The sequence below is a fragment of the Vicia villosa genome, linkage group LG6 (assembly GCF_029867415.1).
Source record: "Vicia villosa cultivar HV-30 ecotype Madison, WI linkage group LG6, Vvil1.0, whole genome shotgun sequence".
Lineage (NCBI taxonomy): Eukaryota > Viridiplantae > Streptophyta > Magnoliopsida > Fabales > Fabaceae > Vicia > Vicia villosa.
The window spans coordinates 125,530,911-125,549,864 of NC_081185.1; the positions used below are offsets into that span (position 1 = coordinate 125,530,911).

The following is an 18,954-nucleotide window of genomic DNA, read 5'->3' on the forward strand; positions in this document are numbered from 1 at the left end:
ATTTGAAAAGTCAACTATAATTAATATTAAACTTTAGTTTATCAATTTATTTGTAAGAGGAAGATCTAAGTTGTATGCTTATCCTAATAATAAAAGTTCAACCTAAACAGTTTTATAAATGAGATTTTCCACCTGTCACAAAAGCTTTCAGCCAATAACATCATAACTGATTTTTTATAAAGTACATGTTATATATTTATTATTATTATTATTATTATTATTATTTATGATTATTATTATTATGATTATTATTATTATTATTATTATTATTATTATTATTATTATTATGGAAATAAAAAAGACCACGACCCATATAGAGTTTCATCGTTTTGTACTTGCTTTTTTTTGACAAAATCTTTTTGTACTGTTGTGTTAGCATTATTTCAAATATATTTCACCATATAAAGTCTAGACAAAGAGATTAACGTCCGATAAACACTTGAATTTTATATATTTTTTCTCTAAATACAATAAAGTAATAACTGTGAAATAAAAATGTAAAAAATAATAATAAATGCTAAACCCTGAACTGAAAAATATCTAGTTCTGGAAGGCGGTTTTCTTCTGCCTTCACTTACGAAATCACCCCTCTAAGTCACGCAACGCTCACCCCACCTCACAACTTGTGCAATATTTTCCCTTAAACCATTAGCCGCTCTATTTTTCATCTCTATCCCAATTTTTTTTCATATTCTCCTAAACCAGTTACCGAATCACAAAACCAACGTGTAGAACGACACAGTTAGTTGAAAGAATTCACACTCGACTCAAAACCCTAACTAACCGGTGATCCTCCAAAACTGTTCCCGGCGGTGGTTGAGACGGTTGCATCCGCGGTGGTTGCCGAAAACTCCGTTGCGTAGCAGTGAAAATTAAATCCATTTGTGACGGTGGTGATCTCAACGGAACAATTTCAACCGAACGATATGCACTTGATCTACACACTTTTCTGATTTTGATGGTGAGTTTGTGTAATTTCTGGATTCGAGATCCATTTCGTGAAGTTCACGCTGTTTGAGTTGTTTTTATATTTTCGTTTTTATATTTTCTCTTGGTATGATAATAACACTGTTTCGTTTTCTTTTTTGAAGTTATTTGATCTCTCTGAAGTCCTTGAACCTTTGTTGCTGAACCTTCATGCTCATTTTTTCTAAAATAGCTGTAAGTTTTTTTTTTTCTTTTTCACAACTGTATTGTATATGAATAGGCAATATTTACCAATGGTTTCATTTTGAATTGTGCTAAATTAGTTTTAAAGTTATTCTTGGAGTGCAGGGATTATATCATGAGTTATACACTTACACTGTCTTCATTCCAGTGTGGGTAAGTTCATGCGCTTTTATTCTTACTTTTCCTTTTTAGTTTTATACAGGGCATAACATTTGAAGCATATATATTATATAGACACTTCCCAAACATTGCTTTGAATTGTGAATTTGTGATGCTATTGTTGGGTTTGTGTATATATATTGCTTGATTTGAATAATCCTGGTAGATACTCTATATAATACTGTATACTGGAATTTTACTGTCTGAAATTTTGAGTTTTTTTTTTTCATTTTATTATTTTGAAAAAATAAGTTATGGTTTATGTATCATTTCCATGTACTCATAGTTAGAATATAGTTGTACACATATGTGGAATCGTAACTCTTAAGTTAGATATTACTATTGTAGATATTATAGGAATTTATTTTATTACATGTCTTCATCATGATGGGTTGGATTGGATGTTTGGGCAAAACTATTTTATACTATTAGTGTAATAGTGTATATACATTAAACTTAAAACCCTAATGCAAAGTTGGATGTAGGATTGTGAGTCAGCAAGCTAAATGGCCAGTGGTAGCCGGAATCCTCTAGTTGTTGGGCGTGTAATTGGGGATGTATTAGACCCCTTTGAAAGTTCAATTTCTCTCCAAATTACCTACGGAAATAGGAATGTTACTAATGGTTGTGAGCTTAAACCTTCCCAAGTTGCCAATCAACCTCAAGTGAATATTGGTGGAAACGACCCCATGATCTACTACACCCTGGTAATTACATTAGATAGATTTTATGTCTATATTTAGTATGTTCATATGGAAAATACTCCTAACAACATTCGGTTTAAAAATGAATCTCACATAAAATATTTCTTTGAATATCTATAAACTACGATGTGCATTTCGAATTTACAACTTAACTATTTTTAATTTTCCCTCTTCTATTGAAGGTGTTAGTAGATCCTGATGCACCTAGCCCAAGTTACCCCAGTTTTAGGGAGTACCTTCATTGGTGAGTAAATCACCTTGTTTACAATTGAACATGATATATGAGATACTATAATGCTGTAACTTACTCTTTGCTCTCAATGGATTTTAGGATGGTGACTGATATTCCAGCTTCTACCGGGGCTAGTTTTGGTATGTCTATTATTTTCATTCATTCCATCGGCCAAATAGTTGTAGTATACATGAATTAAAAGTTTATTAAAAGAGTTATAAGTATATAATGAATGATTATCTTGTTAGTAATAAGTTTTTATTTTATCTATCACGTTTGAGGTAAACTCAAATATCATAATATTTCTACTATTATATAATGAGATTATCAGTTTGATAATGGTCATAATTAGAGATAAAATATGATAATTATATTATATTATATTATATTTTAATTGAGTTTCGATAAGAGAGTAATATATGTATAGTTAAAAGTTAACTTGAATATGGCCTAACTTAAACAATATACTATGATTAAGAAAATCTTTGATTATCTATAAAAAAAATGATTAAGAAAATCATTGATTATCTATATAAAATATATTTTAAAATGAAAACTATTTTAAAATAGAAAAATTAAAATTTAATAAAATATAATTAAATTTAAATTATAAAATTAAAAAATATTTATTAAAATTTCAATATTTAAAAATAAATTCACAAAATATTAAAAAATATGAATTTTTATTTTAATTTTTTTACCAATTTAATATAAATTTATTGCAAAGTTTTCATTTCCATAAAAGATATATTTAATATCAACTACTAGTTTCAAAAAGTACTAATTTAATGTTAATATATGTTAAATATTATATCAAAAGTAAATTATTAGTATTTTTGTATTGTTTTAATAAATTTCAGTTTACATCCTTTAATTTTTTTTAATATATCTTTTTTATTTTCTTGAAAATGTATCAAATATTTGTTTGATTGAGTTTTAAAAAGATAATTTAATCTTTGTTTAAGAAACATAATTCAGTTTCTAGCGTCATTTTGATGAATCATTTATGAGGATTGTGTGAGGATGGATCATTTATGAGGACGGTCTCGGTCATATCAGAATTGATCATTTATAAGGATTGACACTAATGGGTGCTAGTTGAATGTGATCAAAAGCAACATTTTAAAACTCGAGAGTCTATGCAAAATCAATAAAGGATTGGAAAATCATAATCATAAATTTATAAATTCATAATTAAAACATAACCATATAATAAGACCTTAAATACACAATCAAAACATAACCATAAAAACTATGTTTAAAATGAAATCAATCTAAAGACAACAATTCTATACTCCGATGTCATTCAATCTCTATAAGACTAGGAGAAAAATCGTTAATAAGACTAGTAGAAAAATCCAAGTCACGACCAATAATACCAACATTGTTAGTGACATCTTCTCAAACATTAAGTACAATGTCTTTGTGTATTCGTTAATTATCTTCCATGTTCTTTTGCAATTTATCTTCAAAACAAATATCTTCACAAAAATTGTTAGACAATTTTCTAACTCCATCTTTCTGTTCAACTTTAAATTAGTTATCACATAGACTACATCATTCATGTTTTTTTTATTATTCTAAAATGTTATTTGTATACTTAAATTAAAATTTAAAACAAGATATTTGAGATCATTCAAAATTGAATACTTTAAATCTTACTTATCTTTTAAAGACACTCAATTTCATTTCACAATAGGATGAGCAACAAATTAAACTTTACTCTCGCATTGCAAACCTTTGCAATTTTGGACATACATCTCCACAAGATCCCCACCATTTTGTTGGTGTTTAAGTTTTAAATCCAAGCATAGAAAATTCACCACCAATAAAATCTATTTTTTTGTTTGAAATATTTAAGTTGGTGTCTTGGTGATCAATTTTAGAATAGTTTTTTAATTCTGGCATCTTCCTATTCAAACAATTATTAGCTACCAATTTTTTTTAAGTTTGATTGACTCTTTTATTTTTCTCGGTCCATTTCTTCATAAATATTATTTATGATTGATTTCTCATCTGAATCCATCATGTGGAGTACCCAGATTAAGGAGAAAAGCATCCCTTATGCAATATACAACATCTTTTTAAAATTTCTTATCAATAACAAGACCTACCACAAAGACCCATCATAACTCTTTGCAAGATTACTAGATTTCCATTTGTTTGATTTAAAGAGATAAGTTGTTGTTGACATATTATCAAAGAAACACCCCAAGGTTAAGTATGTAGTGGTAAAGCGAGCTCAAGTCGAATCAAATCACCTGATTTAGTAAATTTACGTAATAAAGAAATGAGACTTATTTTTGCATAAATGAATGTTCTGATCCTTCTCAAAATCAACTACCATGAAGTTTATACAAAGAGAAGCACTAGGTATCTAATCCAACATGGGCAACACCTTTAAATTGTACATTTATAAAGACAATTATTTGAAAAGACTATAGACCATATGACAAAGACTTAAGGAAATTAGAAATTTACCACTAACCCTATAACAAATGTCTTAAGGAAACAAAGTTTCAGTTAAGGAAACAAAAGCATAAAATTTATGCTTCATCATTGTAATTAATGAAATAAATCTTAAAAATAAAGCAATTTTGATGCGACATAAATACACACCGCGTTGAAACATGGTTGAATTGTGATTTCCTACTGCGTTGACAAGTTTACGAAGGAATAGTCATTTCTCTTACCAGTCACATCATGGGAACCACTATGATCATTACAAAAAACGCTAGTCATGCAAGGTGTGGAACATAAAAGTATTGGAATTTCATGAGATTGCAGCTTTCTTCATTTTTTTTTTTTTGGTAAACAATTACTTTAGTTCTAAAGAAGATCCATTTTAGTCTTTGAATTATATAAAATGATGTGATTATAGTTATTGAATGTTTGAAACACTAAATATATAATTTTAAGTGTCTATTTATTTAATCATTTTGATTTTCAAATTAGTTATTTTAATCTTCAAATATCTTTCACTAATAAATTTTTATATGAAATTACAAACAAACATTGCATCTGTGATGTATTATTAATTTTAATACTTTTAGAAATTTAGAGTAATTGTGAACTTAGTTTCTTGTATTACTTTATTAATTCATTACTTAATTGTTTTTAACTTATGAAATAATGGTTGCTTTATTAATTAATTGAGTTGAATAATGTGACTTATGAGTCTAGGTTGTTAATCTAAGATAACGGGGCGTAGTCTCGGACTTCAAAAATACTATAGCGGCATAGTGTATTGTGGAATGACCTAGCCTCGGACTTCAAAAATACTATAGCGACATAGTGTATAGTGGAATGACCGCTATTGTGAGCTTTATAAACCAAGATAAGTACTTGACATCAATACATGAATACTTAAAATAAATTCCAACAACATACATAATGATTTAAAAATAGCAGTTGCAATAACATACATAAATTCCAACAACGCCGTAATATAAGTTCTCATCAAAATCATATTATAAATGTTCTCAAAATGACTAAACCAAATTCTAAACGTAAATAAATTGACTAAATCACATCTGACTCATCTTCTCTTTTAGGTTCCACCACATTAATATCATCTTGATCATCACTTGATTCAACTTCAAACTCTTCTTCTTCCACCTCCGACTCCTTACCCCCATTAGAACTCCTTACCTCCATTAGACACTTATGTATCAAGTCTAGAGTTATGTCTAATAACTCTTGCTGGTTCATTAGCCCCAGCAACATTACCATAAACTTCTCAAATCAAACCCTCTTCTCTGAAAACCAAGTCATCTTCCAATATTCCATTTTCATCCTCATTTTGTTGCAACCATTCATAACATTCATCAATATTTTGTAGGAGAATATGATCACTTAAATCATTGCTATCAAAGCGTTTTATAAGAGCTTTATTGTACTTCACAAAAACTAAGTCTTGTAGATTTTGATGCTCTAGCTTGCTTCTCTTCTTAGAATGAATCTATATTATAATTTTATAGATAATTAATTTCAAATCTCACAATCTCCGATCTAACTACATAAAAAACTATTAATCTCACAATCACAACGTCCTAGACTAATGGTCTGTCCACGCATCCGATATGATAGAGCATCCAAATTGAGTTTGCTCTATCACCAGCTCTTATAATCAGAGTTATTAATCCCGGATAACAGAGCAACCAACTCCAAAAATGAAATAGCGGGATAGCGAAAGGCGGGATAATTTTTATAAATAATCATTATTTTTTTACTAATATTAATGTATTATTACTTTTTATAGGGATTGCATGCTCTTTTTTACTAATACTAATATATTATTTTTTTAAGAAACTAATAATCATTATTATTAGTTGTTTTTCTTGTAAAAAAATATTACTATATTTATATTATTATGGGTGTGTTTGTTTCAAGTTATGAAATAACACTCTTTGAAATCATATTTTTCAGGATTCTTATTCCTAAGAATAATATTCTTATGCATGTGTTTTGCTAAAAATAAAATTTATCGGGAACGTTTACATATTTTATTTTATTTAAAAATTATAAAAAATAAAAATAGATATCAATGTGAATACTAGTGGGAAGTTGTAGTTAATTAACTTTATTCCCATGGGAATATTGAATTCCCTCCATTTAAACATGAGAATAAATATGAGAAAAGTCATGTGTAAAATAATTCCTAGGAATAAAGAGTAGTCTGGGAACTAATTTAAAAAACTTGAAATAAAATGAAATTGTTGTATTTCCCATGTCAAATTCCTGAGAATATATTTTATATTCGTGAAACAAACACACCCTATATTTTCAATAGTAAGAGGTGGATTTATAGCTGGGACATTGGATTCTCATGTTATCTTTATCACATTTTTTACTTTTCTAACCCTATAACCCTATATTCTCATTTATTTGATATCATGTCTTCATCTTCTTCTTCGATTATCTTCTTCTATTCTTCGTCTTCTTCTTCGATTATCTTCATCTTCTTCTATTCTTCTTCCATTTCCTATCTTCTTCTGGATAACATTCGATTAAAAAGTCAAAAAAAGAAAGAAAAAGAAATCAACCAAACCGCTCCATGCGGGTAGCGTCTCATTACCCGTTCCAAGATATAGTGTATTTTGCACCCATGATCGTAAACTGGGATCCACACATTGGATCCGTCACGTAGGGTGGACGCTCCGTCCGAAAATTCCAGGATAGAGGCGATAGCGGCCGCTATTAATAACTCCTTGTAACTTACTCTTTGTGAACTCTAGTTTCTTTTTGAGCAAGGGAACTCTAAGTTCATGATAACTGGGAGGCTTCAAGTGTTGCCGATAATTTTCATCATTCCAATCATAAACTTGAAGCTTTTCGATTTCACAACATTAAAAAATAAGCCATTTTGATAGAAGAAACAAGCAATGTATTGATTAGTTAACGCTCTTGCATTTTCCACACAAGAATCTTTAATAGATGTTTGTATTTTAGCTAGTGACAACGTCTTCCAACGAGATACCTCTAGATTTAGAAACATTATTTATCATATCCATCGAGCCTTTAGCATGACAATATTTCCCTCATCCTCACAATAGCGGTCTGTAAACCGCTATAGAACCACTATTGTGTCGTTATAGCGCCATCACAACTTCCCAAATAGCAGCCGCAATTTTCGCTATCATGGATAGCGGTTGACAGGACAAAAACATAGCGCTAAGGTCTTGTACTGCTACGCTATACCGCTATCGCGCTATCAACAACCTAGTTATGAGTTATTCGATAGAATCTTGGTGTTGTGTTATGATCTTTTACCTATCTACTGGTCTTACTTAAGATCTTATGTTTGACTACAATGGATATAACTTACTTTTGGAAAGCCAGAGGTCCCAATATTTATAAACACGTTACTTTGTTTTAAATTTATTATGTTGGACTTGATATATTAGTATAAACTCATTTAAGATCTTATTTTTGTTATGAAATAAGATTAATACGTGAATGACTTGTTATTGAATTGAAATACTAGTAGTTATTAAATCATCTTTTCAATTCTTAAAATTAGCAATCGCTAAAGCCACGTACAAGCTTAGTTATAATGTGGAAAATACTAACAAGAATGACCCAAATAACAACCATAGTTCTTCCCTAAATAATATGGATTATTCTAACAAATAGAAACTCAAACAAAACAAATAATATCTTATTAATCCCTACCTTAAACTAAGCCCTCAATTCAATACAAGTATTTGATAGACTCCCATCAAACTTCATAGCTTAAGAAAAGTTTCTAATTTAAGAGGTTGGGTCATCACATCTGCAACTTGTTCTTGGGTTTCACAAAAAATTAACTCCACAATTCTCTTTTTTATAAGATCGCACAAGAAATAGAAACAAACATCTATATGTTTGCTTCAATTGTATAACACGTGATTCTTAAGAGAGTTTGATTTTGAACTATTGTCACAAAACATGACAGTATTGCCACTTTGTGAGTGACCGAGTTTCTCCAAGATCCTCCTCATCCAAATAACTTAACTGACATAGTAGGCAACAACCACAAACTATGCTTCAGTTGTAGAGTTACAATAGACTATTTTTAGATGACCAAGACACAACATCATAACTCACCGATAAAACATATTCATATGTGTTTTACCTATCCTTTAAATCACAAGCATGATTACCAACATAAGCCACCAAATCATTGCCCCCTCCATTCTTGTAGAAAATCCCAAAATCTCAAATATCCTTTAAATATCTCAACAATTTTTTACTACTTGTAAAGTCAACTCATTTGATTTTCTCCATGTATCGACTAACGAGACTGGCCATAAACATTAAGTCAGGTCAAGTAGTTGTCAAATACATCAAGTTGCCTACTACTTGTTTGAATGAAGTAGCATCCACCTAAACTCCATCTTTATCTTTGCAAACTCTAAATCATGAAACAATTGGATTATGCACATAATTACTTTTTTCCTTTCCTAATTTTCTAAGCACCTCCATGGCATACTTGCTTTGACAAATATAAATTCCATAATATTGTTCCAATAATTCAATACCAAGATAGTACCCTCATCCTTCAAAGATCATACATTTATGCATCATTGAATTTTTAAAATCTTCAAACATAGACTCATCATTTCTAGTAAAAATAAGATCGTCAATATAAATACTAACAATTAAAATTTTACCTTTAATACCGACTTTGACAAACAATGTGTGGTCTCAATGACATTTCTGAAATCTTTCTTTAACAATATAGACTTCTATTTAGCTGAACCAAGATTGAGAGGCTTTTTAAACTTGTACAGACCCTTTTTAAACTTATAGACCTTGTTTGGACAACTTTTCTTCTCATACTCTTTTTTCTGCTCTACAATCAGATCCTCATTCAGTTCATCATGCAAAAACACTGACTTTACATCTAATTGGTATACTGGTTAGACTCTTTGTATAACTAGAGCAATAATCACTGAAATATATCCATTCTTGCCATAGGTGCAAATGCTTTAGTGTAGTTGACTCCATATTGTTGTGCATAGCCTTTAACTACCCATGTGTAAAGCCTTAAGTTTTGTTTTGTAAACCCACTTGACACCAATTCTTTTGGTATGTGCTGGAAGATTAATCAAAATCCAAGTTTCATTTTTTTTTTCTATTGCTCTATCTCCACATTCATAACTATTCTTAACTACTCATTCTTTACCGCCTCTTTAAAATGCACATAATCAACAATTGCAAACAACGCCATAATAGCCTCATCTACTTGAAATAAGCCTCCTCGTCTATCATAATCATCCATCCAACCCGGTCTTCTTCTACTCCTCCCTTCACTTGAACTAGGTGAGCTTACATCACTCTCATTGCTTGCGGAATTTGTCTCCACTTCTTCGTTATCACTTTTTCCTTCATTGCCTATGTCATTTTAATTATTTAGATTGATATATGTAATAAGATGGCCCAAGAGATTAGTAAAGTGATGAAAGAGATATTGGGTGAATAAAGAGGTTTTGGACCTCGGGGTAAAGAATCATGGTGGTGGAATGAGTGTCGGAGTAGCGCCTATAGTAAAAAAGGATTGTTTTAAAAAGTGGTTTAAGTGTATAAAAGCTGAAACTTAGGAAAAGTATGTTGAATGTTAAAAATGAAACCAAGAAAACGGTGAGTAAAGCAAGAACCTAAGCTTTTGAGGGATTATACAAATCTCTAGGAACCAAGGAGGTAGAAAAATCTATATATAGATTTGCTAAGGGAAGAGAAATAAAGACTAGAGATTTGAATCAAGTGAAGTGTGTTTACGATGAAGAAGACAAAGTCTTGGTTCAGGAAAAAGATATAAAGGATAGGTGGAAGAAGTATTTCTATAACTAATTTAATGAAGGATATGATATCTCGTCGGATTCTAGCATACCCGATATTAGAGAAGAGGATCAGTATTACAATTACTAGCGTCAGATTCAGAAACAGGAGGTAAAGGAAGCATTGAAAATAATGAGTAACAGTAAGGCGGTTGGACAAGACAACATACCTATTGAAGTGTGAAAAGTTCTTGGAGATAAGTCGCTCATGAAACTCATTAATGAAATTATGATGTCAAAACGCATGTCAGATGAATGGAGAAGAAGCACTTTAGTTCAAATCTATAAGAACAAGAGGGATATACAAAATTGTGCAAATTATAGGGGGATTAAACTTATGAGTTATACCACGAAGTTATGGGAAAGAGTGACTCAACGGAGATTAAGAAAAAAACTCAAGTCATTGAGAATCAATTTGAATTTATGACATGTGACTTGGAGAAAACATATGATAGAGTGCCTAGAGAGATTTTATGGAAAGTCCTAGAGAATAAAGGGGTTAGGATTGCATATACTCGAGCTATCCAAGATATCTATGAAGGGGTTTCGACAAGTGTGCGGACACATGATGGAGAAACAGACGATTTTCCCATTATAATTAGTTTGCATCAAAGTTTAACCCTAAACCCCTGCCTTTTTAGCTTAATTTTTGATGTACTCATGAAACACATCAAAGAGCTAGCACCGAGATGCATACTTTTTGCAGATGATGTAGTCTTTCTTGAAGAGTCAAAGGAGGATTTAAAAAAGAGGTTGGAAACTTGGAGACGAGCTTTAGAAACACATGGTTTTCGCCTAAGCAGAAGTAAGACAAAGTATATAGAATGTAAGTTCAACTAAACAAGAAGTTTTTTTAACCCTAGAGGTGAAAGTTAGAGACCATATTGTCCCTCGAGTCACACGATTTAAATATCTTGTTTTTGAATACAAAATGATGGATAAATAGAAGGGAATGTTAATCATCGAGTTCAAGATAGGTGGTTGAAATGCAGAAGGGCATCAAGTGTTTTATATGATGCAAAGTTAAATTTTGACACTTACACAACAGATGTCAAGACAGATGTCCTAACAACACATAATGTCAAGATAGATGTTATAACATCTTCTGACTTTCAGCATACTTATTAAAACTACTTATTAAAACTGAAAACTAAATGCAGAATGTTAAATAACACAATGAATTGCAGCAACACTTAAGCTAAGGGTTACAAAGTCAGGAAGGAAATCCATTATTAGTAGTATTAGTTTGAAGCCTAAACAGTCTCAGTTTACAACTTCTCTCCTAATCCCTATCTAGTGCAACTTCTACCTAGAAATCAACATCTAGATATGAGCTTGGACTTTAATAGGTTTTCCAAGTTCCTTTTTATAGACTCTTGCAGTATGGGCTTGGACTTTAAAATAAAGCCAATCTTCTCCTTTATGAAACTGCTGCAAGATCTTAACATAAAATAGGAAAAATCAAATCAAATCAAATCTTAGTTTTCTAAAAGAAATCTCAAAGATTCTTTTTCTAAAAACCAAAACAAATATTCATTTGTCCTATACATTCCTTGATTGCCTGCGCCTGTAATGAGTAACTGAATATTCCAAATTCTCATAATTTTCAATCAAATCTTTCAAGGATAAAAACCAGTCTGAACTGTTAGGATGTTTTGGTGTAGGATGTCACAACATCTTGCAGAACATACGTCAAAACACATAACAGCTGAACCTGTTATAACAATTAGTCAAGATATTTCAACATCTTGCTCAACATCAGTTAAGAACCATGTTTTAGAAAGATTAATGCCAATCACAAAACAATGGAACCAACACAAAGGTACCACTTAATTTGAAGGAAAAGTTTTATCAAATTGCAGTAAGACATGAGATTTTGTACGGGACAAAATGTTGGGTGGTTAAGAATCAACACACGAATAAAATAAGTGTAACAAAGATTAGGATGTTACGCTGGATATATGGTAAGACTCGACAGGATAAAGTTAGCAATGAAAATATTAGAGTGTGTCGGGATAGCGCCTATAGTGGAGAAGATGGTGGAAAATATACTTATATGGTTTGGATATGTAGAGAGAAGACCGCTTGATTCTGTAGTAAGGTTGGTAAACCATATGGAGAGAATACAAATAACTAGAGGAGGAGAAAGACTTAGAAAGACTATAAGAGAAATTATTAAGAAAGATCTCCAGATAAACGATTTGGATATAAGCATGGTCCTTGATAGAATATTATGGCGAAAGTTGATCCATGTAGCCGACCCCACTTAGTTTGTTGTTGTTGTTCATTCATTTTTACTACACTTTAAGTCAGCTGCAATTTAACACATTGTAAATATTGTTCAAATCCCATGATTTATCTTATTCAAACTTAACATCTCGGCTCCCTACTATCTTTTTTGACATTAAGCTTTAGATTCTTTACTGATTCCCAACATCGCATAAGTAAAAATTGTGTCTTCTAATTTCTTCCTCTTGGTGTTGGGCACTTGTACTTGCGAGAGACATCTAAAAACACAAAAGTTCTCAACAAAAGGCTTAATTCCTCTTCAAGCCTCTTCTAGAGTCATGTCTTTCACGACTAAGGTATGACTGCGATTCTAAACATGAACAACCCAATTCACAACTTTTGGCCAAAGCTCATCGGAATATTTTTCTCTGCTAGTAAGATCACTTGTTTAAATTCATGTGAGAGGTGAACTTTCTTCTTTGACCTGTACGCAAACACCTGATGCTAGACTATGTTTCTTTCACAACAACAATAACATAAACCAAGCCTTATCCCACTAAATGGAGTCGACTATATGGATCAACTTACGCCGTAATATATTAAAAGTATTGAATGCATCAGATTTCTCTACCAAAAAATAAATCCATATTTTTTCAGTAAAATCATCGATAAAATAAATTAAGTACCTTTTGTTGCTATTTGATATGGGAGTGATTAGACCACATAAGTTGACATGAACTTCTTCTTGAGAGTTCCACTATTTGAGTGAGTTTTCACATGTTATGTCCACAAACTTTCTAACAATCAAACTTAGAATTTTACACTGGATATTCTCCAAACTAAACACGAGATTTATACGGGGTTAAACTCGAACCAAATGAGAGCTTTTATACTAGGCACAACTCACGAATCAAATAGATATTTTGACAGACAACCTCACAAACCAATTAGAACTTTTTTAACATGCAAAACTCACGAACCAAACAGATAATTTGACGGACAATCTCACAACTCAAATAAGAGCTTTTTAACTTGGTTTAACTCATAACCAAACAACCAAATCTCATAAGAGATATTACAAAAAATGGCCCGACACCATAACCAAACACCTCACAAATTTCACTCTCAAATCACTAAGGAAAAATTGAAGAAGATATAAAGAGAAAGAAGATAACGGAGAGTGAGAAAGCGTATTCAAAATATATTTTCTGGTCTAAACGAAATGAGAAATGAGCTCTCTATTTATATGATAAAATGTGGCTCAAAAATTAAAATGATCCATGGGCATTTTAACGCTGCCAATCGATTAGTTCTGAGGTCTAATCTATTAGCTTAGCTAAAAAAATAATGTTTTTGAATGACGTTGTTACTATTCAATTATGGCTCCCTCTAATCTTTTATGAGCATTACAAGCGTGATAGTCAATTAACCCTAATGGGCTGATCGATTATACCATGTAAACAATCTTTTTAACTGATTAGAATGAGTCTCTAATCTATTAGCTAAGCACTAAAAGGTTTTTTTTAGTAATTTTAAAAAAGTCAGAGAGGCTTCCAATCAATCGAAAGTTTGTGTGTGATTTGCCTTAGCAATTCAAGAGCTAATCTTATACATTTACAGACACAAATCTCTCGATAGTGTTGTCATCATTAAAATCATATTGATCAACTGATTTGTGTAATCATTATACATGTAAGCACATAGCTTCGCAATATGGAAACAAGCTGCCCCTTCTTCGTTGAGACACAACTAAAAAAATATTCTAGTAAATGACTTATTGAATAACAACTACTAATCCTCTATTTTGCAGCTGGCCAATGCTCAAGAAGTTGTTCCGTATTTCTGGAACATAGAACACCTCTAATGACCTTATGCACAACACCATTCAGTAGTAACCTTACATTCATTCACCTTTCCTCTTACTCACATATTTGAATTTTAAATTTTCTCTTAATTTTATGCTTTGTGTGAAGCTTTCATTTAGATAACTAAACGAAATTTTGTCTCTGCATATATGATTGTTGCATCTTGAATCCAGACACCACATCATCTTTTCTGGATTTGTTGAGCTCCACATATGACATCAAACTCAACACAATTAGCTTCTTTGACTAAACTAGGACACTCATTTTGAAAGTGTTCAAGCTTGTGACATTTGAAGCACTCAACAATGGATTTGTCGAAGACTTGACGCCTTCTGCCTCTGCCTTTTCCACTAAATGATCCCCGATCACAACCTTTTCCTCGTCCTGATTTATTCTCATGAATTACTTTATTGGCTTGTTCCTCCTTATCATGCTTATGAAGCTTCTGCTCATGAACAATTAATGAGCTTTGCGGCTCATCGATGGTTAAAGCATCAATCCTTTGACTCCTCAATAGAGCAATCTATATGATAAATTTATCTGCTAAGGATCTAAGTATTTTCTCCCCAATTGTAGTATCTACCAATCGTTGACCATACACCCTCATTTTATTAGCCATAAGCATGACTCTAGAAAAATAATCAGAAATATTTTACCCAGTTTTCACTCCAAAATTTCAAACTCTCTGTGAAGAGCTTGGAGATTTAACCGCTTTACTCTTGCCTTTCATTCATAATTTTTCTCCAGAGTCCGAAATTTACGTTGAGGTGCCTTTTGAAGTATTGTCTCTAGGATGGTACGATCAATGGCATGGAATAAATAATTCTTGACTTTCAAGTCTTTTAACTTCAACTCTTCCAACCTTTTTCTTTCTGCCTCTGTCACAGTCTGTGTTGGTTTTGCATAACCAGTCTCTACTAACCCTCTAATACTCTTTGACCTGAGAAATTTCTCCGTTAACATAATCCAATAATCTTGATGACCATCAAAGCGGAGAATTGTAGACTGCACAAAACTTTCCTAAGAAATAGCAACCACTAAAACCACATACAAGCTAAATTAGAATTTAACAAATACTAACAAGAATGAGTCAAACAAATAATAGGGATGATTCTTACAAATAGAAACTCAAGCAAAACAAATAATATCTTATCAATTTTAATTTTATGTAAGATTTTTATTTTCTTCGTTATATATAATAACATATCATATTAGATGTTTATGCGGGTCTTACTCATCATTGCAAAATCTTTGACGAAAAAAATCAATGTGTAATTAAACTTTGCCTATTAATTAAACTGTTTCTTAGTTTGTGCACACAACCATAAAGGATATGTATGTATATCAAAACATACTACTAGTAGGCTAATTGTTGTTTTAACTGATATGCATAGGTAATGAGGTTGTAAGTTATGAAAAGCCACGACCCAACTTAGGGATTCATCGTTACGTGTTTGTGTTATTACGTCAACGGTGTAGACAAATAGTCTATGCTCCGGGATGGCGACAGAATTTTAATACAAGAGAATTCGTTGAACTTTACAATCTTGAATTTCCAGTTGCTGCAGTGTTCTTCAATTGTCAAAGGGAAGCTGGCTCTGGAGGAAGAACCTTTACATAAATTAGCTTTATTATATGAATTTATAATTTTAATGCATGCTTAGTTGGTAAATACTATAAGAAAAACCCAGATAAATGTTAGAGAAATACAAACACAAATCATATGAAGATTGATGCTCTTTTCTTTCTTAGCAGTTTTATATTTGAAGGACTCATAATTAGATTTGAGGTATTGTAAAATATATATGGTGTATACCCACTTTACTAGAAATAATAATCTTAACAGTTACTAATAATAAATAAAGTTCACTTGTGTGATCAATTCATCAATCAAGGCGGAAATGGCATTTTTGTTGGTGGATTTTGTGTTGTGGGCTGCTGAGTGAGTCTATACATGCAGGGTTCATGACGGTTATGGAAAAAAAGGGTATATGATTCCAGATTATACAGATTACAGAGTAATACCAGTTCTGAAACGTTGGAAAATCAAGGCGCGGTATTTTCGGCTGTGCTTGCTTTGTATTTGTTGCATTACAAGAACAACATCTCATCTTTTTCTCTGAAACACTGGTGAGTGTGAAGCACTTGAGTTCAAGGTTTTGCTTTTGGCTTGGAGGTTAATTTGGAACGCATCTAGGGGATAAAGTAAATTTATCAACTCCTCTGGTGATGGTATTACTATTATCTTTCAGTTTGTGTAATGTCTGAAATTTGGAATATTTGTGTGAGTCTGGGTGCTGATTTTTTGTAGCGGCTTTGGTTCTTTTTTTAGTTTCTTATTTTTGCCTGCTTCACTGTGTATGCAATCTTAACCAGAAATGAACTAGTGCACTCAATAACTTAATGTCTTGTGCTTAGATGGTCATTATACATTTATATTATTTTGGCTTTTCAAAAATAAAATCACTTTTTAAAAAGAGTAATATTTTTAGATAAAGTGTGAAACGTATAATAATTAAATAAGGGGCAAATAACTCCAAATACTTAGTACACTTTTTAGAAAGTGTTTTGCTTACATGGTAGTAGAGAGAATGGGAAAAGATATTATAGGTGTTCTAAATGGCAAAAACATTCCAGATAGGAGTGCAAATTAGGAATTTACATGGAGAGAATTTTATTTGACATCTCAAGTAGAATTTGGGATTACTCCAATGGAATATGAATGTGCAGAAACAACATTAGACACGGTTTATAAGGTTTCCGATACAAAATAGGTGAAGCTTCAATTTTAAATTGTTAATAAATTAAAAATCATAAAAGATTTCAAATACAAATTTCATTTCAATACCTTCACTTTTGTGAGGTTCAATACATTCAATCTGAAGTAAATAATCCCTCAACAGAACATTCATCTCGAGATGGTTTTTTTGTTGGAGAAAGAAAGAGAAAGTATAAAAGATCTAAAGATGAAGAAATTAGAGAATGTCTATATCTGCTAATAGGAATAAGAAACATCCATGTTGGGGCGCACACCATGCGCGATATGGATGGTTACACACTGAATTGATTTTCTATCACTAGGTGAAACCAATTGAGAAAGGATAAATTAGTATTTTGATCTTAGATATTGTTAGTGTCTAACCATTTTTTCTTTAGTATTTTGAAAATAACAATTTAATCTTTTAAATTTAAGAATATCAAACAATTTTTAAACATATGTGTTTATAAGAAATAAATTATAGAAAACAAGCTCAAAAATTAGGATTAGGAAACATATGGGTGTCGCTAGGGGTGGCAAAACGGACGGTGGCCCGCCGGGCAGGCCCGCGCACCCGCCTAAAAATGGTGGGTTGGGTTGAGATTTTGGGCCCGCCGCCCACCAAAGCTCGCCCAGCCAAAACCCACCGCCCGCCTAAACTCACCCGCTAAAGTCTGCCGCCCGTTAAAGCTCGCATTACCTATTTGTTAAACTCGTTTCGCATTAAGTCCGACATTTTTTAGTTAATTCTAGTAATTCAAATTCTTGATGGTTTTATTTTATACATTTATTTATAAATATATGCAATATTTTCATGCGTAAAATTTATTTAAAAGATGCCTTATAAAAAATTGTTATAAAAGATAAGTGAAAATTTTAATTGAAAGGTAAAAAAAGACTAATAATCAATTAAAAAATGAAAGAAAAATAAATTAAAAAATAGGCGGGCAGGCCCGCCGCCCGCCAACCCGCCACCTTGGCGGGACGGACATGATTTTTATGCTCATTTTACTTGCCCGCCCCACTTGCTTTTTGGCGGGCATTAGGCCGGGCGAGTGCGGGGTGGGGCGGGCGGCCTGTTTTGCCACCCTTAGATGTCGCGGCGCCATTCAGGGCCGTCTCAAGAAATGTAGAGGCCATGTTCTAATATTTAAAATATCTCTAATAAAAAATGAAAAAAAAAATCTTAGACAACAAGTACAACATTTAGAATTTCAACAAAAAAAATTGTGGATTTTATAAGAATTTTTTTAAAAATTGATTTTTTAATTTTTTTCTTTTTCTCATATTCAAAATTAAACTTTCAAATCTTAAGAGAATAAAATTACAAATTAAAATTAACAATAAAAAAGAAAGAAAGAATTAAAAAGTAATTTTATAAAATAGAAAGATTAAAAATTATATTATAATATATAATATACACTTGAATTTTTAAATTATGATGTCCATGCAAAATAATAAAAATATAATATTAAAAAATATAAAAGATCAATATTTCATAGGAACAATTTTATAT

The 18,954-nt window shown here is 31.4% G+C and overlaps 1 protein-coding gene across 1 annotated transcript; it reads left to right on the forward strand.

The window, feature by feature from the left end:
- Positions 1–485: 485 nt before the first annotated feature.
- LOC131609882 (protein HEADING DATE 3A-like) lies at positions 486–17,592 on the forward strand. Its single transcript, XM_058881700.1, has 7 exons — positions 486–961; positions 1,092–1,161; positions 1,276–1,323; positions 1,815–2,036; positions 2,216–2,277; positions 2,365–2,405; positions 16,075–17,592. Exons 4-7 carry the CDS (start codon positions 1,836–1,838, stop codon positions 16,299–16,301), a joined length of 531 nt encoding a protein of 176 aa, XP_058737683.1. The 5' UTR covers positions 486–961; positions 1,092–1,161; positions 1,276–1,323; positions 1,815–1,835; the 3' UTR covers positions 16,302–17,592.
- The last annotated feature ends 1,362 nt before the right edge of the window (positions 17,593–18,954 follow it).

Coding starts and splice junctions, on each gene's coding strand:
- LOC131609882 (XM_058881700.1), top strand. CDS start 1,836: ATGGCCAGTGGTAGCCGGAATCCTCTAGTTGTTGGGCGTGTAATTGGG. Junction 2,037..2,215: donor CCATGATCTACTACACCCTG/GTAATTACATTA, acceptor CTTCTATTGAAG/GTGTTAGTAGATCCTGATGC. Junction 2,406..16,074: donor TTCTACCGGGGCTAGTTTTG/GTATGTCTATTA, acceptor TGATATGCATAG/GTAATGAGGTTGTAAGTTAT.